General features: G+C 36.7%; 1 protein-coding gene across 11 annotated transcripts in view; it reads right to left on the minus strand.

Moving 5' to 3' along the window:
* Positions 1 to 23,600, minus strand: part of LOC139143521 (spermatogenesis-associated serine-rich protein 2-like) — a 66,371-nt gene that overhangs the window by 13,941 nt on the left and 28,830 nt on the right. For 9 of the 11 annotated variants that reach the window (XM_070713931.1, XM_070713930.1, XM_070713929.1 and 6 more), the window contains exon 2: positions 12,690 to 12,772. In XM_070713931.1, coding sequence (XP_070570032.1) covers positions 12,690 to 12,731 — 42 coding nt within the window. In that variant the 5' untranslated portion in view covers positions 12,732 to 12,772. Of the gene's footprint in view, positions 1 to 12,689; positions 12,773 to 12,873; positions 13,187 to 23,600 lie in introns of those variants that run through there. The other 2 variants (XM_070713927.1, XM_070713926.1) reach the window with 2 other exon arrangements.

The following is a 23,600-nucleotide window of genomic DNA, read 5'->3' on the forward strand; positions in this document are numbered from 1 at the left end:
TTTTTTCAGAAAAAGAAGTTAGGTAGCAGAAGAATCAGTGCAGACTTTACAAGGTACTTACAATGGATGTAGATGGACACTCACCTACATGTACGTGTATGTGATAAAGCTCTGTATTGTTGACGGCAGAAGATAAAACATGATATTGTGTACTTAGTGATATACCTGGATGACTTTTGAAGCTTGAGTACACTTGCCCTGTTCACCCCAGTGCCCGGTAAACAGGTCCACACTCAAGATTGATAACAATAGGTTTGGGCCAAACTACTGTGTGGTGAATGGGCAAAATATCAACCCCATATTATAAACAAGCCACTTTCCTTAGTTATATTGCTCTACTATGAAAATAAAAAACATTCATATTTTTTGGGGCCAAATTGAATTAACTTATTTTTTTCCACATGCATATGAACTTGACATGTGCGTTTGAGTGAGAGGACCCACCATGTACTTCATAACTGTGAACTTTCCAAAGTCCATACACAATTCAAAAAGTGGCTACGTAGCTAATTTACTGATAACCAGTCCCAGTACCACTATGACAAGTGGTGTTGATTTGATAAGGTTTGGGACAATAGGTACAGGAGTTGAGAACTCACTGCAGCACGTTTCTGTCATCTCCGAATGTTACCACACTGATATGCTGACATGAACTCCAGTAAAAAGACTTGGGAACCCTGGTAACAGCTGCTGAATGCCCTCAACAAACACCAAAGGTATAAGCTGTAAAACCCAGTTTATATAGTGTCTCCTGACTTTTAATATATCTATAGACACTGTCACGTTTTATTCTAGTTAGCAGATGGAAAAAATTTCACTGGGCTTTCTAAAGGGCAAGGACTGGTCTATTCAGGCAGTTATAAAGCTGTTCTAGTACAAACCGAGCACCAACTGAAGGGTGTCTAATGAGTCCACATTTGCTTCCTGAAATTCTCTCATTAGGTTTTGAGAGCACAAAATCTTGGCGAAGTGTTTGATTGGGCACTTGTCAACACCTGTGCCAGGAACGTGCGCGAAATACTGAGAAGCAAAACTCAATTTATGTCCGTCTGTTGCGTTTGGCGGTTGCCATGGCAGGAAAATGTATGATGGATTGTTGAGAATAATGGAGACCTTGAAGACGCGCCCTCTTATAATATTAAGGGTTTTAAATTCAACATAAACTTGACAGTAAAAGTGATGGTGTGAAGAACTTACAGAGAAAGACACTCCACCAGAACACAAGTATGATGATTAGAATACTTTGTGTCACGACTGAATTTTCGAAAATACACTTTTACCCTGTAATATGTCAACTGTTAAGAATTTAGCTTCTGAGTGGTACAACAGTGGAACTGCTAAAAAAGCTCATAAAGTACATACGATTCGGATGCTGATGCAAGAGATGTCAGGATGTGAAGGTCATCCTGACCTTAACCATTCATTGCCATTGAACATTATGTGATCCATTATACATGTGAATGAAAACAAATGGTTAAGACTATACAAAAGCAATAAAAGGAAATATCGTTTATCGTGTGATATTTGCAGCTGTTCACAAAACTCACTTCATGAGAGTCCGTCTGGACCAGACAAATGCAGACACAAGTGGCTGAGCCCCTGGGCTGGCTGTGACCAAGACATAATTTGGTAACAGAATATTTGGGGAAACAAAATTGCTGTCAGGGTGGGTGGAAAAAAATAAGTGTGTTGCCATACCCATTTCCTACAGCTCCCCAAGATATCAAATGGTTCAACCATAATTACAAAACAAATCATTCCGTGCCATAGCATCATTCTCTTTCATTAATTTTTCATGATTCCCCTTTCCTGCAAAATTGTTTACCTTCCAAGTCAATGACAAACTTTTTTGCAAACACACTGCACATCTGGTTTACAAGTACCAGCAGATCAGAAAATGTCAGTATTGTACGTAGTATAAACTATAAAACTCAAAAATATAGAGTGGTACATATATCTTGTTATATTTCTTTGACCTCTAAAAAAATACAAGAAAAAAAATTTCAAAAATTTTAACCATATATAATTATATGACTCTTTAAATCGTTTGTACCTGAACAGGATACTGTTACATAACTGAGTTTCACTGAAAGTACATTGAACTCTCAATTTTCAAATTGAAGATGAAAATATTTTGAAGTTTCATCTGATTTGATGAGGTATTCCTTTGATGTCAGTTATCAACTTGAAATTAACGAATTCAACTTGGTCAAGGACAGATTTCGGAATAAATTACAATGTTTGGCTTAGAAAATTAAAGTCTGAATTCCAAATTTTGCAAACCAGAGAATCACCGGTTCAACAGGTACTCTGCCATCTGTATCATTACAAAATGAAGTGACACATTATTGTGTTTTTATTAAAAACAAACAAATGCGTAATGAAGAATTTTAATGACAGGATCTGTAATATTCTTTGGTGCTATCCATCTAAGAATGTGATATTTATTACAGAGTTGCGCAGTGGGAAAATGCACAGGGGTGAGCACATGATGAATGTATTGTACATCAGCAGCGAGAGAACCATGTGATTGTATGTACGAGTTATAAGTATGCAACTGATGATCAGTCACAACATACAGGAACTGTATTTCAAATCATTTACGCACATACCTTATTTAAAGGATTTATTGTACAATTATGCCCTTTATGAGGTGAGAAATAGATCATTCCCAGGAATACCAGGTCACCATGGTAATATTGGCTGATGCGAACGACAGGAAATACATCAATTTAATTTTTTTAATTCATTTAATGAAAGAAATGATTTATATTCACCTGGAAGACGATAACATTGTGTGGTGTTGAAGCTTGAAATTTAATAGTGAGTAAGTTTGACTTTCCGCTTCAGTAGAGCTATCGTCACTTTTCTCTTTTATCTGCTGCTATTTGAACAGATCACCACAATGGTTTGACATAAACCCATTGTTATCACTGGTTATTGTGGACCTGTGTACTGGTTATTTTGGGCTGAACAGGTTAAACTCGATGGATTTGTGAATCTCACTTGCACTAATGAATCTTAGAAATAAAACTGCTGATCATGACATTTTGTTGAGTTCTTCCCCTCCCTTCCAAAAAACCCCAAACAAACAAACAAATATACAAAACCATGCCCTTAATTGTTATAATAACAACACAAGGACAATTTTTATAGGGTCAGTAGCGTAACTTTTCAGGACGTTTTTACTATTATTTGTTTTTAGTATTAACACCAATTACTTGTTCTACTGCCACAAGCATATCAAGTGTTGAGTTTGTCAACTCAGCTTGTATATGTAAAGAGGGAACTGTTATTGTTGACTAGTGAATTCTCATCCTTAAGAGTTCATATTGAAACGATAACAGTCGATATTATATGCATTAGCGCTATGTTGACAAGCTAAATTGTGGGGGTTTTAACATACTTTCTGAGTTGAACAAGAACTGACATACAAAACAATAATAGAGAAAATACTATCAAACTACAGCTACAGTTAAAGCCCTTTAATTTTCTTTAGAAGTCAAGTTAACTGGAATGTTGAGTGTACAACATAATAGTGGGAAATCTACGAGAAGCTGTAAACAGTCGTATGGATTGAATTTCACCATTTAGGTCCAATGTCATGCTCACAAAGTTGACTAGTGGTCAAGTTCAAGGCTATCCCAAGTAAAGTTAACCTCGTTTTAACTGCTGTCATGCTATGCTTTAAAAGAGACTGCCTGTAATGTGTAAGCAGGGTTTATCATCAGAGATGAGAGATGTGATGAATTTTTTCTGTAAATGAAGGATATCAAAGTTCAATAGCTGGGAACGTGCCATTTTTATCATTTTCTGTGTATATGGATGTGTTTTTTTTGCACCATTGATGCAGCTAGGCTACTGTTATCATGGCCGGTTCTCTCATCTGTAAATTTATACCACTATAAATAAGCTGGAAACATGGAAATCATCAAACGGCTCATAACATTCCCTGAGAGTCAACGCTCGGGGAAGTTTTATAGAGTTTACTCACACCAATGCACTTTTTTAAGTGTCTGGAGAGCTGAAGCCATGAACTCTGCAGCACACATTATAACAGTGCAGTCTTATTATAATTTCTTGCACTCATGTTGATGGAAACAAGGTTGCCTAGGTCTGACAATTTCTGCACTGTTTACAAGCAGAGTCTGCTGGCAGCAGCTGAAGCAACCATGAACTCAGAGAAAGCGTAATTGGGAAGTGAAATTCCAGGACACTATAGGCAGTACTGCTGCATAATGCCCAATGTACTGCTACTTTCTACCACTTATGACATTTATATAAACCAATTGAAAGGTTTCCAATTACAGGTTCAGTATCTGATGTCTGTGTTGAAGTGCCACGTACAAAGTATTTTTGCCTATTATAAGACAATCTGGCTCAGCCCAACCTAGTGTGCCCCTATATCTGATGTAGAGACAGAGAGTTTGCTACTGAGCGATTTGCAATACACTGTGGTATTAGTCACAAACAACTATCTTGTAGTATACAGACATGATCTGAACTTCCAAACATGTATCTTCCGCACTTTAATGGCTTCTTTTTTGCACTGTATACCATACCACCACAATCAACCTTCAGATGTATATACAATGAAGATTAATCCACATGTATTTGTGAATGACAGAGACATTTGGCTGACCGGTTTCAACATTCCTGTAATCCAAGCCAGTCTAGACGCTTCTTGTGTAATAGCACCCTGTCTACTTAAAATACATCAATGTCTCTAAAACTGTTTGCATAATGTAGCCAGGTAAAATGCCACCCCTGTAGAGCCGTTGTCGACGACCTTTTCTCCGCTGTGATGTCTTGGTGACATCAAATATTACAGGAAGTTACTTTGTCTAGGAAATGTCCTGTAATTTGTTCAGAATACACAATATCTTTGCATTTGGGAGTGTGATTATTAACCGATATTGTACATTGTACACATAGACTTCTGTGATGTGCATACAAAATAATATGTCCAAAGTGTAATGGCTGACCAGAATACATGTATATTGCATAGTGATGGCAAAAGCACTGAAAAGGTTGAATAACCGTGATTAAATCTTTGAGCTATAAAACGAGTTGAAAGCTTTCAACTTTTGTTCACATCTTCCCAAATGGAAATTTAGAACCATTTTCTCAGCACTGAGAATGAAAATCTGGGGTCCTGGTGCACAACTTTGGTGTAGGATAAATAATTTACATAAACTTCACTGATATTTGAAATTCAAAATGGCCTCCAAGCCAAAGTTTTGAAAGTGGGGATAAATATAGCCTAGAATCCTATTCCGTCCGCTTGCCTCCGTACCTCCGACCCACTCCCGGAGGTACGGAGGCAAGCGGACGGAATAGGATTCTAGGCTAGGATAAATATTGTGGAGTGTAAAACATGATCTGTTGTAGTCATTTTGTATCCTGTCTTTCTTTAGGTTTGAGTTTGAATTATAACAACAACAACTTGTGTTTTACACTTTAATATTTTGTTCCTGTTTCGAAACTCTGTAATGTACTGGGTGCTAGTCGAAATGGTTTGTTCTGGTATAGGCATATCAGTTTACTCAGTGGAGGAGCTGTCTGCTGAGTTGGTGGATATTCCTTATCAGTCTTCTTCGGACTATTAAACAGACTCTTGTTAAGGTAAACGCCAGGGCACATAAACTGCTCTGCTACGTTGGTGGGTATAACCCGACACATTCACTTCAGTGGTATGGAAAAACAATAACATTTTTTTATTTTTACAAAGACAAGGCAGTTTCAAATTCATTTCCTTCACAGGTTTTAAAATGTGCTGACACAAGTATTGTTTAAAATTTGACAATCAGAATATGTGTCTCCAAGGTGTGTTTGACCTTGAACCAAAACAAGTTTTCGTTTCAGCCCTCTAGTCTTGTTGTCAAACTAGCTTTTGTTTTCCACTGGAAGGACTAGAACTGAACACACAAAATATGGACTGGAAAGTTCTACACATAGAGATATTATCCAAGGTGATGCCGGACCAACTGTTTACAGAGACTTGGGATGGACAGGTTAAAGGAAAATGATATTCACGACTTACAACAGTAACAAAAGATTAACAGAAATGTACACATCCAGTTGTATTGATATAATTATTCTAAAAGCCTTAATGAGATAGTCTGTCAATAATACCTTCAACTTTGTCAATATCATTTCCAGTAAATCTATTTTTACACATTAAAGTGGATTGAGAAGGTACAGAAATATTGGTGGTAGGTACTGACCAGTATTTTCAACCTTGGTTATGCAAAAACTGGAATATAAAATAAAGTAATTGTTTGATCAAATTGAATTCCCCTAGTTGCACATATTCTATTGACAGATGTTTGCATTTGGCTAATTGATGTTAAACCAATCTACTGAGACACAAATGAACATAAATTAGGAACAGGGAGGTTGAATGTACAGTTCTGTTACACATAAGGTTCTGTTCAACTTGGATTATTTTAGTGTTCCGTGCATGCATTTATTGTGAAACCACTTATCTGCTTCTGTATTTTACCTGGTCTTGCTTGCTGTAAATTTTCATCGGTTGGAGGTTCAGCTGCATGGACTGAAAGATCCACTCGTGCATCCAGGGTCTCCGCCGACTCAAACTGGTTGGGGTTGGAGTTAGCGGAGACCCACACATCACTGAATCTTTCAGTCCCAGTGGCAGTATATTTGAACCCAAGAATTTTCCTTCAGAATTAGCATGATAGACCAAGTTACTTTAATAGACTGGGTGTATGTAGACTATACAAATCAAAAGATTTCAAAACAGGGGACACAACTGTAAATATTACGCGCTTCAAACTTTGATTCAGCCTGTATGCTGGTGACAGACCAGTCCACTGGAAAACTGGAAGGCAGAGCAGCTGGATAAAGTTGAAGGATGAGGAACATTTAAAACATGTAATAATGAATACCTCGTGATATAACCCAGTCAGGTTCAAAGTCAAATGAATGGAAGTGGTATAGTGAATGGTTAACTAGCGACAGACCAACTGTTGTATTACACATAAACGATAAATCTTAGGTCATATCTTTGTATAGGTCTACAGACCAAGACTGCATCATGCCCTTTTCTCATAATCCATAGGCTGATCAAGTTTTTATAGGTTGGCCTCAGTCGTTGACATTTCTATATCTGCCAACACGAACATCATTAAATTACAGAGATGTGGGACATGATGAACCATACTAACACATTGGCTTGGTCTCCAGTGTGGTTTGATTGTCGTTTTGACCATAAATCATGAAAAGGATAAATTTGATCTGAACAGCACCACATCATCTGTTGCTATTTCATACAGTTTGCATGGAAATGATCATTTCATAAAGCCAATTTGACACTCCTCTCCAAACAGCTACATACAAGCATAAAATATGACAGCCCGAGGAACCAGTCATTTTTTGCTGAACTTTGCCAATCTCTGAGACTTCATTTCCATATCACAAATTTATCACGCTTCCAGCCGGACTTTGAGCATATCAGTCATTATCTTCATGGGTCAAATAAATTGAAACTCCCTAATCTTCACATTGTATGAAATCTCCAACGGCTAAGTCTCGAAACCTGATGTTGTGACCCGGCTAGGGTGACCTTTGCACCGACGGACAACAATAGTCTGGGTACACAACAGACATTTCAAACTGATCTGTTTGAGTGAAATGCTTACATTAATATTTTATTGAATTTTTTCTTGAAATTGATCAATTCATTTTATGGGGAATAAATTCTACTAAATGACAAAGCAGACCTCGGTGGAGATCATGATGGTGCAATAACTTGTTTACTAACATGTTTCAAAACGATGTAAATTATATAATATTAAGTATGACACGACACCATGAAAGGGTACTTTTCCAATAAAATATGCAATGCTACACAATGATAGAAAATTATCATATCATTTCAGTGTGATATATCATAGATATTGAGACTAAAATATGTTTTTTTTATATTACATCAACCCAAGGTTGGGCTTTATTGTTTATCGCCAATGCACATACATGTACAATTAACAAACCTTAACGATAAATTTAACCTTTCCTAAAATTTAACCTTTCCTAAAATTACGAGTTGAAGAATACGGCTCAGAACATAATTAGAATAACTTCTTTTGCTTCATGTGCGTCACGAGTAATTATTTACACGTTAATACATGATATCACTCAATATCGATTCGCTTCATTTAGTTTTCATAAATAAATAGATGAGCACCACACATGAATTCATTGAGCTTGGTTTGTGGTTTTTTCTGTGCATTTTTGTGAGTGAATACTTGTATCCTATGAGGAGAATGTTTACGCAAGTTTACACGAAGGAAACGCAGTGACAAAACAAGTTTACTTGCACAGCACTGAATAGGGAAACGCAGACATATGTGAAATGGTGAATATGTGCAGGCATGTGTACATTCATTTCTGAGCAAAGGGAAGTACCATAAATTATGCATCACAGCATTTTCAAAACATGTTTCATATATGAGGGCAGTTCCCACAGAAATAGTTGATAAGCATATGCGTGTCATGCAGACAGAGGTCGATGACATTCTGAGGAACAGGTACACAAAGAATGCATGTCCAAAGTTTATGGTTTGCAACTTGAGTACATAATATATTTGCGAATCTCTTCAAACAAATCATGTCAAATTAGGTCCACTATGATTGAGAGAAGGGCCGGGATACAACCAGGATATGCGGGAATATGTTGCCACGTACACAGAATGTGACATGGGTATTCGAAGTGCAGTGTAACTTTTTTGACCCTGAGGTACAAATTCTCAATTGAAACACTGATCAGCTATTGACAGCTGTACTAACTAGTGGGACACCCACTCCTTGATTGGGTGTTCACAAAGGATGATAGAAGAGCTAGTGAGGTGGCATAACACAGCAGTTTTGATGATTGCAAGTAGGAATTGAAAAGTACTTTTTTTCTTCATTCTGACAGATGACCTTTTCCACAAAACAGACCATCTGTCATTATTTTCTCAGAGCCCACCTTTGTTAGCTTGTATCCTGGGTGAGTGTTGACAAAAGGACTGACTGTCACTAGTATGTAATTACATGGTGAACAGGTGATAGGGTGTTACCAAGGGTTAAGCCCAGGCATCTCCGCTATTTTAATTACTGGTATTTAGGACTCACAATGTTCAAGTTCACTGCCATGACTGGTGACAGCATTCTATACGTACATGTGATATATTGCAGCATCTGTTTGCAGAACTTGGCAGCTTGAAACTGTCCATGTTTACAAAATGAAACTGATCAGCAAAGTTCATTTCAGTTCAAGTTTTTAAGGCGCCCCTACACAGACAAGGCTTGGGTATGGTTACTGTACACCCCTCCTTTGTTTATCGAAGTTGTCATTTGTGCTGTAATGGGTCTTTGTAAGGTGAATGTTATTCTTTATCAACTAGGGTGTATCAACAACAGTGTTCAAGCACATATGGTTAACATGCTTTGTAAACATGTATACCCAATAATAAGAGCTACTCTACCACTTAAAAGGGGCAAAGTCAGCCCATTTTTCATGAATTTTGTTTGATGCAAGATACTACTTTAATATATTGTTTGACTTGTTGAAAGAGACTGAATGAATGGGTGACCATGCATATATTCGACCCTAGTTTTAGACATGATACATGAAACCATAGCAAAAATGAATTAATGGTCATAAGCGTTAATTCATTTTCGCCATGGTTTCATTTAATTTGTGTAAAACTGGGGTTGAATATATGCATGGTCACCCATTCATTCATTATCTTTCAATATGTCAAACAATATAAGTAGTATCTTGCATCACACAAAATTCATGAAAAATGGCCGACTTTGTCCCTTTAATCAGTCCGGTTATGTCCATATAGAGGATAGTAGGGAAGAGCCAATGGCGTACCGTATATTTAATGAAATTAAGGCAAGAACCAATCACGTACTGTATAGTAACAAGGGTCAAAGGTTACGTTGGTTCACTTTGTTCAGATCGCGATATGACCTGACATATCCACCGATCGAGTGAGACTGTTGGCTACCCGGAAGTATCTTAGCTCCAGTCGATTGGCGACGTTCTACCGTGTTAAAAATTGTAAGATTTCTTCAGGAATAGTTTTCTGAGTTTCTTTACCCTTGACCATATTCGACAAAGAGTTATTGGACGTTTTTCGTTCTCTTTTCCAGCTTTTGGTTAACTTCTCGGCGATTGATCCGGCGCGCGTTTTTCTGAGCGAAGGGTCAATCGTACCGGGAAACGCATGGTGATCGAAAAAATCGTGCTCCATCGTGCTCCGATGACCGACTAAAACAGTTGACCCATCTTTGTAAAGCTTGAAAAATTCTGCATACTGCAGATGGCAAGGTTAAATTGAAATTTGACCAAAAATAGGCGACATTTGGCGACAAATAACTTACTGTAGATTTACAAGGGTCAAATGCTGATTTCTAGGAGCCGTACCCGGCCAGGAAATTCATCCAAATAAGTAATTTTCAATGTACTAACCACTTGTGTCGGTCACCATCTCGGCCGCACTGAACATTGTGCGTAACGTCTACAACTAAAAACTACCCAGTGCTAAAAATAAAGGGCGAAATCAAGCCGAAAAGTACCAAACTCGTTGCAATGTACGAGCCAAGGTTTGCATGGTTAAGTATATTCATGACGTTGGCGGCGGCAGGTTCGCTGATTGGTCAATCGTACTATCCTCTCTATGGACATAACCCGGACTGTTATTTAATGATAGACAGTACAGTATAATGTAAGAAAGGTCAAAAGTTGAAAGCTAGATCATGTAATATTGATAAATGCACCTTTCGTACAAATTAAACAACTGGTCTGCAATAGATCTACAATGAAATGGTAAAATCAAAGTCATAGTTGTGAGATCACTACAGGTTATCTAAAATTTTGATTTCTTATTTTGATAGTTGTTAAAACAGGAATGTAGTTTCAATACAAAAATTCTGTTTAAAACTATTGGAGAAAATTCTATCCACTTCTGTTCAACTGACCCATTTCAATACTACTTTCCGTATACTGCAGTGTCTGGTGTATCACTTCAGGGTTGAGAAAACAGAGGGTTTTACATGAGGATGAATCTTTCCTGTTCTCTTATCCAACTTTTTTCAAAACAGACAGATGATGGATGAAGCTTTGAATTACATCTTACGAAGGAGACTTTTTACAAATGACATGCTCATTTATGTGAACTTCTGTCAAGAAGTGACCAGCACGCATCATAAGTTGCCAGCTCTTGGTAAAACGTGATTAATATAGTCTCTGACTGACATAGCTATTACGCCATAATTCACGGCGCAAGGGTGAAAGGTCGAGTGAACTTTTCCACCTCAATTTCCACTCTGGGACGCAACGTGTCAAATGAATCATTTAGACTGCATGCAAATGGGGATTCATAAATAAAGATGTGGTTGGAATAATATTGTAGCCGTCTGTATCAGTATGTACTATACCAGAAAGTCAATGACCAATATTCATGTCTTAATACAACTGTACACTACACTGAATACTTGCACGGACAATAGCTGTTAGTTTGAAGAAAGAATTTGAACTCTCTTGAGAGCATATTGAAACATACAGAATGCATTTTGTTAGGTATCACTGAACAGGCAGTTCTGAAAAATGCAGGGATCACATAAAAGTGCACACAACTCAATATTACCTGTGGGAATATCTTTCAATTTGTGCAAACAGACTGCTACAGTGCGGATGCTTGTGGCCCTTATTGTTCAGACACAGGCGGAAACATTAAAGAGACAATTGATGTACTGGTAACTTTGAATTATACACCACTCTACAGATTTTGTTCATGAAAACGTTAATGTCTTCTGTATGGTGAAAGGTGAAATACAGGGTATTACTGTAGCAAGTGCATTGCATTATGGGTGTATATCTGCTCTGTTCTAGACAAATGAACCCTACATGTTGCCTGGACAAAAATTTCCTTGTCAAAGTCGACATTACACTCCCACTGGCTGTGCTAACACTATATTGAACACAAAGCAATCTTATATATAATAGAACATAGTAGGGAGTAGAATATGAAAGAAAATGCAATTTACAAAAGAAACAAAGATGTTTAAATTATTCAAAATGTTTCAATCTTATGCACCATTAATTGGCATTGACACGTTTATATATAGATAAATTTATCTCCATATTAAACGTACATGTACACAGCATATGTTATTTTTGATGTAATTCAGCTTTAACAGGGGTATTTGCTGGTACATTTAAAATTGCACACAGTCCGGTTTTGTTGACGAACTTGACACATGGTATTTTGACAACTAAACTGTTGCATAAGTTTTTGGAAAGCGAGAAAACGGCATAAGAGAAGTTTTGGATACTGAATGAAGGAATTTTCTGAAAAAAAGTACTGTAAGAAGCTGAAACTTATGTCCTATGTATTGAGTTATATATGTACTGTAACATCAATTCAAGAAAGTGAAACTACTGGGTACCAAAAAAATCAATATCTGCTCCTATGGAAATGTTCGAATAAGACTTGGAGCCGCAAGAGTCTTTACAAAGAATGGCTGTACAGGCATTGATCTGAAAGACGGAAGACTTCTGTACACTATATATCATGCCTTGTTATCATCTCTGCAGGGACTAGGCAACCTAATCCACTCTATGGCATACATCCCACTTTTTTTATCTCTTTCCCAACCGAAGTATCACTTACTTTGCTTTTGACATTAGCTTGGGAATGTGAAGTCTGCGCCATTACCGCCTTGGTCTTGGTATCAAAATACACCTCTGAAGAATCTGGACAGAGAGAAAAAAAATAGAATTAGAACTTTTCATAATAAGAACAGTCTCCCTATTGAAATCAGCTGCAAATATGAACTTGACATAGGAAAACTTACTTTTGACAATAGCATAGTCAGTGCATGTTGACTCCACGGAGGAGAAACGCATCTGGGCTTGTACACAATAGCACTGGACACATGTACAAATATATGGTGACTAATTTTAATTTATTTCCTTGTACAGAGTCTGACCTGGCTGAGTGATCTCTTCTGCCAGTCCACCCACACAAAATGACATCAAAACACCGCCCAAAGATTATATTGTGTACATCAGGGCGGTGTTGATGGGAGGATATACCACATGAATATATGTATAACAGTAGAAAAGGTAAGATCTAGCTGGGGCAATGTAGTGAACGTCATCAATATTGACTGTACACACTCACTGCATGGTACGATAAGTTCATTGACCTAAATTACTCACAATGCTGTGACAATCACTTTTTTTCAGATGCACGACTTGCGTTTATAACTTGTCCTTATCGTATTGCCATAAAAGACAAAAAAGGCAAGATTGTCACTGCTATGCGTATACATGTACCAGCCGAGCAAACCACTGTCTGGGGCAATGCAATTTCGTTTCAGCCACAATATGTAATTGCGATTACCCTTGATCACCTCTCATCAGAATCTGCGTTATTCAATATCCCTGTTCCCAATACCCTTCTCATTGCTGCAATAACCTGTATCCTTTGGAACTTTCCGGTGAATAGGTTTAGGAAGGCTCCATGGTATAACTCAATATTACTATATAGACATAAATGCTAACTGACCAATATACTCATACACCAGTGACTGTGAAACACACTGTGTACACCCTCAGGACTGAATGTTTTCAATCAATCTGAATAATATTTTGACAGATGTGTTGCTGTGAAAGAAAAACTTATAGACTTCTTGTAGCTAAACTGTGACAAGATATGGCATCTTGGTTGAAGAAAAATAGATGACAGGCTATCAAATACCTGCATCTGAATCTGAAATAAGAAAATAGGCGGAATGTTCCATTTACATTGACACATGTACATGTAGAGGGTCGTGCTTTATCAAACATCAACTTCCATTGAACAGCACAGGTATCTATTTTCATGCATACCTTGGTAAAGATGCTACCAATACAGATATCATGTAAGAGTAAATCTTGAACTTTTGAATTTTTTCAAAAATCCTTTTCTCAGATAAACTTGTTTCATCAAAGTTACTTTCAATGGACCAATTGACACTGAAGAAAAGGCATGTGACAACCCACCCCGACAATCGCCCAAGCCTACCTCCCATTTAATGACTTTGAAGGTCTAAATCTATCCACAAGAATTCTTGTCTGCATGTATGTCAAACAACGATAGATTTAAATAGATTCAATTTAAGCAAAAAAGAAGCTCTTCTAAGTTAATTATTGAAAAAGTTAGTACAATCGTACACAGCAGAAAAACTTGTCAAGCAAAACTTTGCTTTTTAATATTCAAATCCAGCTAACAAGGACTGAACTGAGGGATAGCTAGCCCTGTAGAGCCTTAGGAAGCAAGCTGTAATTCTAGTATTTTCACAAATGGATGATATGATATGATCAGGTGTCAATTTCAGCTCTCTTTGATCTCAATTATGGTGTTTGTGTGTCAGGTGGAACAAGCTTTAAAATGGCCACAAAGGAAGTGTGTGTGGAAACAATTTTATTTTCATCAGTGACATACATGCAGTCAGGGGCTTTGGGGGAAATGATAACACACTGCCAAAGGGGGTATTTGATAATCACCAGATGACCTTCTTTGTAATTCATTTTGTTCTTTTCACATTATATCATTTTCAATGTACATTTTTTGTACTATACATGGCAGCTTGCATCAGTACCTTGCAATGTACGTGTTCGCAAGAGAAGGGTCATGAATGCTGAAGTAGCCATACTGTGGGTGACTTGGTAATATTCCTGGGATAAAAATGTACGGAAAAATGGTGACCAGATACAAGTGTTTGTTGCTATGGTTTCTGGACGCAACACAATAAAATGTAAACTTACACAGTCATTGACAAAACAATAATAGATTCAATAACAGATTCTCATGGTTGAATTACCACACATCATGTGACCCTGGCTTTTTATTACATGGACAGAGTGAATGAACTGTAGCTCCCTCACGGCAAATTATCCTATGTACCAATAATATTGACGCAAAATACAAGTATTTTACGTATGAGTTTTTTAATTTAATTAATCTCAGAAAAGGACAGAAAATGAGGTCAGAGGAAAGGTTTATTTTTTGCTGGTAATACATGTAGATTCCTTACTTTTACATCCATTCCAGCATTCTACTGTTATGGTATGGATTATGGCTTATGTTTTATCACAACCTAGTCATTGCTGAATAAACACGTATATCATTATTATACAATTAGACCATGGTATTAATGTATTATCATAATCATAATTGGCCAACAATATTATCTTTCAGTAATGACAGCACTGTCAGTTAAAATCCGTCTACCTGTATGCATTTCTGCTGTGCACTCGTACATGTTTGCACAGAGACAATTACATTTCTGTTGTTCAGGGGGAAGGGAGGGGGAATATTAGGCAAATGGAAGAATAAATACATGGGACCAAATCCTGACTCTTTTCTGATAATCTGCTTGTTTAGGTTGCTGTCAAAGCAAATAAACACAAGCAAATCCTTAGGGGTAATGCTGAATCACACAGCTCACATGAAGGCGTAGTCCTAAATCCCTGTTCTCCCAATGGTACAGAGTAAAGCTCTTCATTTTTCCCCCTCAAGGTTATATCACATTAATCACTTTGTTTAGAGGCAAAAGCTGATTACGAAAATGCTTAAGTAAGTCTTTTTTGTGTCATGAAAATCATCACACTTTGTTTACGAAAATTTATGCAATCACACTCTCATTTATCAGATTTTGCTGAAAGATCAAATAAACTTCATAATTACAATCTCTTTAGAACCCTCGTAATCTACTGAAATAGCTCTGAAGGCAATTTTGAAATTGTTCATTTCTGTCATGAGATCAATGCCGCAAAGATACTTTTTTCATAATATATTTTGAACTGTACACACTTCATTCGTTCATTTAATATAACATTTTCAAATGCATCACTCATCAGAATTTTACATGCTGATATTTTCCATGATGTGCTAGATCATGACAAATGTCTGCAGGCTGTGTTAACAGCTTTTTTGCTCATTAGCATGAACAGTTCTACAGCAGCCTGATCACAGCATAGAGAATCCTGTCTAATGCCACTAGTAGGAATTATATTCCAATTTGATGAAAAAGATGGCTAAAAATTTGCTCAATGTGAAACCTCTTGACAAGCCCCTATAACATGAAGTAAACTGAGTTGATGTGTTTTTTTGAAATATTGTCGAATGGACAGCAAGTTTTGGAATACAGATCATGAAATTCACAATTGATTGAATCAATGACTGATGACCTGACCACCGTTCCTGAGCAGCTGTAAGAAACATGAAAACTCTCAGCCACCGGATGACTACAGGTGACTTGAAAATAATCAATGAGCATTTTATTACAGCATTATACCTACTTTGTGATTATGTTCTATATTTTAAAAGGCTCAACGTGTTTTTTTAATTAATCACAAGAATTAAAAGCAGAGGAATGTCAGTCATACAGTCTTCAGGGTTTCTCTTCAAGTGACTAGTGTGTATCAAGAACTCAAAGTGATATTACATATTAAGACTGGGCTGGAGTGGAAGTGTTGGGCTGGAGTGGAAGTGTTATTCATATGCCAGTGCTGGAAATGACAGACTTTCAGGGAAAGTGTAAACTTGCAATCTGCAAAAAATACTCTATTAGCAGTCACTAGCAACTTCAAGCTTTGTATTCTGTTCATGCATGTCGTTTATTTAAACTCTTAATTCTCACTACCATCAAAGCAGTGTACCACGGCAAGAAATATGACAAGTGGTTTGGTCTTGTTGCCTAGCAACAGCATCGATGGTAACGTGATGATCTTCAGCAACACTGGCAATATGCAGACCTTGTTTTTATAGCAGAATGAGGAGAATTTTATGACTTTCTGTATTGCGACAGCAACACTGACAGACCTCCATTCAGTTTGCCATTGAATATGTTTTTGTGTTGACGTTCAGCCGGCTGATTGAATTTGCACATGATAAGAGCAATTAGTCTTCGCACTATGCACAACACTGTATTGAAAAATTAATGAGCTGTTTTATGACTGCTTTTTTTCTTCAACATTCTAGTAAGTCTTATCTGAAAGAAAGCAACTGAAAACTCAAGTTCTCTCCTCATGCAAACTCAAAACGGTGAAGTTACAGTAGAGTATTCTGACGAGATACATGTCAGAGCTTTCTTCTTTGTAAATTATGTAAAAGCAGCTTTTTATACTTGAGAAAAGTGAGGGGCCGTCTCAGAATGTTGCATAAATGCAAGAAGGGAAATTTGTTCATTTACAGGAGAGAGGGTTTGACCACTGTTAAACTGGTGAACTCGACTTTCAGGAGGAGGGGTTTTGACTACATTCAAGTGGTGAACTTCACGTAGCCACTTTTATTTTGTAATTACAAGTCTTCTTTACGTTGTGTGTAAAAATAAACACAAAATACACACTATTACAAACAAACTTTACAGTTATTGTAACTGTTACCAACTTGTTCCTCTCATACTTTTGTGTTTACTCCTCACACAATTTACTGACGGTAACATTGTATCCTAACCTTTTCATTCATCAAATCTTAAGGGTAAAAAGTTTGATTTTTAAAATATGCTAAGCATCTGCCTACTTTAACCACACATGCACTTTGTCATCTCACTCTCACTGTATGTTGACGAAACAACACTGCATAATTCTCAGCCAAAATATGGAAAAACACACCATTTATCGGGGCAAATGACTCCCATTGCTGGCTCAAAGCAATTCTTCAAAAAACACCATGACTATGGAAATTTTGTGGAAGCCTACATGTTACCGCCCAAATGCAGTACAAATTGCACTTTTTTGCCAATTTTGTGTTTCAGTCATTAGGGTAGAACGTGCCTTGAGGTCAGATACTCCTACTCTCAGACTTTACAATATTCTTTCACAAAGACAAAATTTTAAAGCAGCACAAGAGATGCAAAAAGGGGAAGTAAAATAAAATGACACTTCTATGCAGTAAAACGCCTGATTATTACTAAAATTTGTTCAATTACTTGGCGATGCACTGTGGCCTGGTTATACATGTTCCTCTCAGTAGCTATAGAAAAATGCTACTCTCAGACTAGCCTGGATCCTTTCCGTCCGCTTGCTTCTGTACCTCCGTCCCCACTACCGTCTAGTCTCGTGAGCAGTATTTCGAGCTGGAGTTGTAAAAACTGCTCATTTGAATGTCAATGGTCACCAACTGAGACCATGATGTCACCAGCGTCCCTTTCAAAGTCAATCACTGAAAATGACCCTCTCATGATTGGCCTATGACTTGGTTGGGCAGAGCTAATTAATATGACGTAATTGTGTTGACACTGCAGCTCTGCCCAACCAAGTCATAGGCCAATCATGAGAGGGTCATTTTCAGTGATTGACTTTGAAAGGGACGCTGGTGACATCATGGTCTCAGTTGGTGACCATTGACATTCAAATGAGCAGTTTTTACAACTCCAGCTCGAAATACTGCTCACGAGACTAGACGGTAGTGGGGACGGAGGTACGGAGGCAAGCGGACGGAAAGGATCTAGGCTACTCTCAGACAGTCAACATTTTCCACTCTTGAATCTTCATTTAAGGGAGAAGGTTTTGACCTAACTGAAGGAATTTCATTTCTGTAACATCTGCAACAATTTGAGATGGTCCCTAAGGATATAATGACAGTAATATTTCCTCCAGTTGATACTGCATCTCTAGTTATACAATAATAATGGGATTCCATGAGAGTACTGCCATGGAAAACGTTATGGAAAACCTAACAAACAGGCAAAGGATGAATTGTGCATGAACAGTGGTAGCGGGATCACCCTCAGAGTGAATTCACTACAAACAATATTTCATTTCCTTTTCCTCAGTACACACTGAATATTTCAATACAGTCACACAGCGATTTCTAAAAGTATATGAACAATTTGATACTGTAATGGAATTACTTTATTATAATATTGACACAACAGTGTTATATATTGCTTTCATTCCTTCAAACAAACTCATTCATGCTTTACATCTTTTTGTAATTATTGTCACTGCAGGGCACGAAACATCATTACATGTAGGCTGCATTACTGTAAAATATGAAGAGGGTAATGCCATACTTGTAGCTATGGCAACAGGCACCCTGGAATTCGCAGGCCAGAAAGATTTGAGGTTTCACCGATGAGAAACGCAGGGAGTGTAGACATAAACGAGCACGTGCATCAAAAAGCAAATTTGGCAATTCTTTTTGTTGTCATGTCAACAAATTATATAAATAATTCATACAAATGGAAAGTAGCGCACGACTACATGTATGATTTATAAATATTGCAATTCCCCCTTCTTATACTAAGCTTGATCTTATACAAATAGTGTTCACTAGCTAATTGTGGTACATTTCTTACCAATCTCTGGGCAGTTTGAGAAATTCCTCGGCTGACAAAATAGATCTAGATGAGACTTTATGATCACTGTTGATGGTCAATAGACTTAACACATAATATATCCATTGAGGGGTAGACCACCTGTCTGTTTTCTTTTCATATATTAATAACTATATTATCATAGAAAAAGAACACATTTTCCAAACAATACAAATTGTGCATTGATACAATGTATGTTGGTTGGCCCGCCCCTCTGTTTTCCAAACTCTTGGCAATACTGGTTTCTTTCCATGAATGAATTCATCATTGTTGTGAAGTCTTATGAATATGGGACAACAATACTGTACAATTAGTTCATAATGATTCAAAGAATTCATCCCTATACCGGGGCTCTTATTGTTACATGTACAAGCATCCGCTGAACATTTCAAATCGGTAAAATACTTACTGTAACCATGCGTTAACAAAATGAGTGGATTCCTCAATTTCTGGCTTTTATCAAGTCTTTCAATTATGAATAAAATTGCATTAATACTCCATTAGCTCTGGGTTCAACCTTTCACTTCAGCTGCAGTGTTGTAATTCAAGGTTTTGCATAAGTACTGTACCGGTATGTGGGTCAGGTTTCTGCTGATGTGCAGCCTCCTCGGAAGGTTATATCTGATTGGTGGATTGTCACTATTAACAGCAACTTAAGGAGTCTATTTGTATTACTCAGTTATAATGATAAGATTCAGCCACCCAATTCGATAACAGTTTCTGAGACGCTGCACATGCCACATCAGTCTTTGGGTTTTGCTGTCCAAATCGCATAACCAGGCAAAACTCTGTATGCACATGTAGGTCAAACTTTACAATGGAAAACAATGGAAATGTGCCACTTGCAATTTCATAGGACAACCTGACGAAATGGGAATAATTTTGAGTTCACCAAACTGAGTGAGGCAAAGTCCAGCAATGCTACAGCAGGTACAATATTATGTTCATTCCATTTCAATTTCATACACAGTATGTTTATCCTCGGCATCAAGGTATATTTAGTTTACAACGGGAAAGTTACAGCCATTTACGGAATACATGTACACAGGAACAAGGGTCACAGAGAAGACATATCATACAGCCACTAAGGCATTGTAACTGTCAGCTGGTAGGAGAAGGTAGAAGAATTGTTGGAATGGAGCCCTGATGGTGGAGGCATTCAGCACACAGATCTGTCTGCAGGGCTATGTGCATTTAGACTGAAGTTGAGCCGAGGATCATTTTGACCTACGATGAAAAATGTATGCCATTACCCTTTGAGCACCAACGTCAATTTTTGTCACCTTTATATACCACAGTCAATTCTTCTCAGAATTTTGCCAAAATTTTGATAAAAAACTGCAGCAAATAAAATATGTCCACTTGGTCTAAAATTATCAAAAAATTTCAGAAAAATTCATAAAAGATTAGTAAAATTTGGCAGTATAATTTTGGTGGGAAAAAATTACAGCACTCAAAGGGTTACAGTAAAACACCAGGTTCTTTTTAGTTGCCTCCACAGAAAAGTTATACAACTTGCAAGAGATACACACAACAAGGAGAGGGACGTGTGAAACAGTTGACAATTACTGAAGTGTTTCAGTTGTCCTTAAAGATTTCAACACCTGGTGTCAAGTGGATGGACTTCTGTCAAACCATACTTCAATATGTAATGAACCAACACTGATTTACGAGTGGGAATACCTAATCAGGGGTCAACAACCCCCTTTTTCAATCTTGTGAATACACGGTTTTCTATCCTTCCCTGGTTTTTGACACCACCTTTGATCATTAAAATACGGCAAACCCAACTCATTTGCATCATAATTCTGCAACAGTTCTCTGTTCAGGAGATTTTACAGGGAAAGATGTGCCTGCTTCGTTCTAAACCGAACAAATTTTTTCTAGACAAGGGAGCATTAGTTTCAAATGCCTGGAAATTTAAATACTTGGTATTTTGAAGCAAAGAATGTTGATTTGATAAACAGCTTTCTGACTGCCTGCATGTAGATATGGTATATGCCCTTCAGGTAGACAATGTCTGGTCACATACTGCATGCATGTAAGGGTGACTGCTTTATTTGTTAGATTTTACACCAGTGCAATGTAAGTGTGATTATCTTTGTACAGTATATGAATTAAGGTAGTATGCTCCTCGAAAATAAAACACTTAAACTTTTGCTCAAACTTTCCTCAAGAAATCTTTCAACTATTCTCTTTCAAAATCAAGAATTAAAAATCGGGGTCACCATGCAAATTTTGGAACTAGAGAAACAATAACCTAAGATTTACCAATATTTGAAATGTAAAATGGCCGCCATCCCTGTGTTAACTCAATGGGGTAAAAATTTAATTTTCGATTTTCGAACAACTAAGATTGCGAAAGTTTTTCTTTCTCCAAAACTTTTAAAATAAGCCCCAACAAGTGGCAAATCAGAAAAAATTGTAGAAATTTGAGAGTCTGGATATCTGTCCCCGAGGCGCGCTCTACCTTAAAATGTAGACTATACTGTATACAACACAAATTGACTGGATACACAGTAAGTGATGCAACCAAGCATCCGAACCATCTTCAACATCAACAGATGAGAGGATAATGAAATAGACACCAATGGACCTGTAATACCTTAGGTCAATATTTGTTTCAAAGCAGAATAAAAACGCGGTCAATACACTGTACAGTTTTTCAAACTTGTTTCAGGCATTTGAAAAGTTGCTATGTATTCTGTGTATGAAGTACATGCAAGGGACAAAATCATCTGTTGAACAATTAGAGAACAAAATGTCCAGATATGAACTGTAAATGCTCACGTGTTTCATTATATATTGAAGTTATGTGTAAATTTGAACCTTTGCCACATGTTTGCAACTTCATTGAAATTATTATGATCAACATAATGAACAATAATCACCGCCGATTAATTCTAAAAGGTCATGAAGTATACAAATATGTAATTAGCTGAAATAAAAATATTAAAGTAATTTTACTGCTCTTATTGTATCACCACTTTATCTAGCAAGTGTAATTACCGTTGGCCAAGTCCTTCAAGCCATATATGCTGAGCTGTGAAAGCTCATTAGATATGCAAATTATAAATAAGCTGACATGAAAAAGTGAAATGACTTTCGATATTGTTTTGATCTAGTACCTGGTATAATCATCAATGTACATAGCATGTTTTGCCAACTTTGATCAAGTAAATCCCGGTATATATCCCTAATAAGCAAAGTTAATTAAATATGTAAATTAGGAAGTGGCTTTAGTAAAAATGCTTAGTGATTGTCAGTAATGTTGTATCATGGTATCTGCAATATGTGTAGCAAATTTTGTCAACTTTGGTCAAGTCAATTCAGACATATATCTCTAATTAGGAAAGTTCATTAAATATGCAAATTAGGAATTGGCTGAAGAGAAAATGCTTGATGACTTTCAATAATATTGAATTATAGAGTCTTTAATATACATAGTAAGTTTCATCAATTTTGATCAAGTCCATTAAGATAAATATACCTAATTATGAAAATTCATTTAATATTAGAATTAGGTTTTGGCTGAAGTAAAAATGTCTTTTGACTTTCAATAATGTTATATCACAGTATCTTTGATGTACATAGTAAGTTTCAACAACTACAATCAAGTTAATTCAGATATATATCCCTAATTGGGAAGTTCATTAAATATGCAAATTCGGAATTGGCTGAAGTAAAAATGTTTAATGACTTTCAAAAATGTTGTATCATAGTGGCTTCAATACATGTAGCAAGTTTCATCAACTTTGGTCCAGTCATTTCAAATATATATTCCTAATTAACAAAGTTCATGAAATATGCAAATTAGGAATTGGCTGAAATTAAAACGCTTAATGACTTTCAATAATGTTAAATCATAGTATCTTTAATATACATACCAAGTTTGGTTAATTTTGATCAAGTCAAATCAGACATATATCCCTAGTTAGGAAAGTTCATTAAATATGCAAATTAGCATTTATCTTTCATGTCACCCTTAATGGTTCCCACTGCTGATATATCTTTGTGTGATCAACATTTGTAGCAAATCTCATCAAATTTGTGTAGGTGTTTTTAATATATATCCATTTTTTCTAAAATCATTAATTATGCAAATGAGCAAAAAGTATGCAAGCCAGACCCACCAAAAACTAATCAGTTCTTGCCATTTGCTAACTGAATATATGTACCACATTTGATTCTGATCTGATAAGCCGTTTTTGAGA

The sequence above is a fragment of the Ptychodera flava genome, chromosome 11, assembly GCF_041260155.1.
Source record: "Ptychodera flava strain L36383 chromosome 11, AS_Pfla_20210202, whole genome shotgun sequence".
Taxonomy (NCBI): domain Eukaryota; kingdom Metazoa; phylum Hemichordata; class Enteropneusta; family Ptychoderidae; genus Ptychodera; species Ptychodera flava.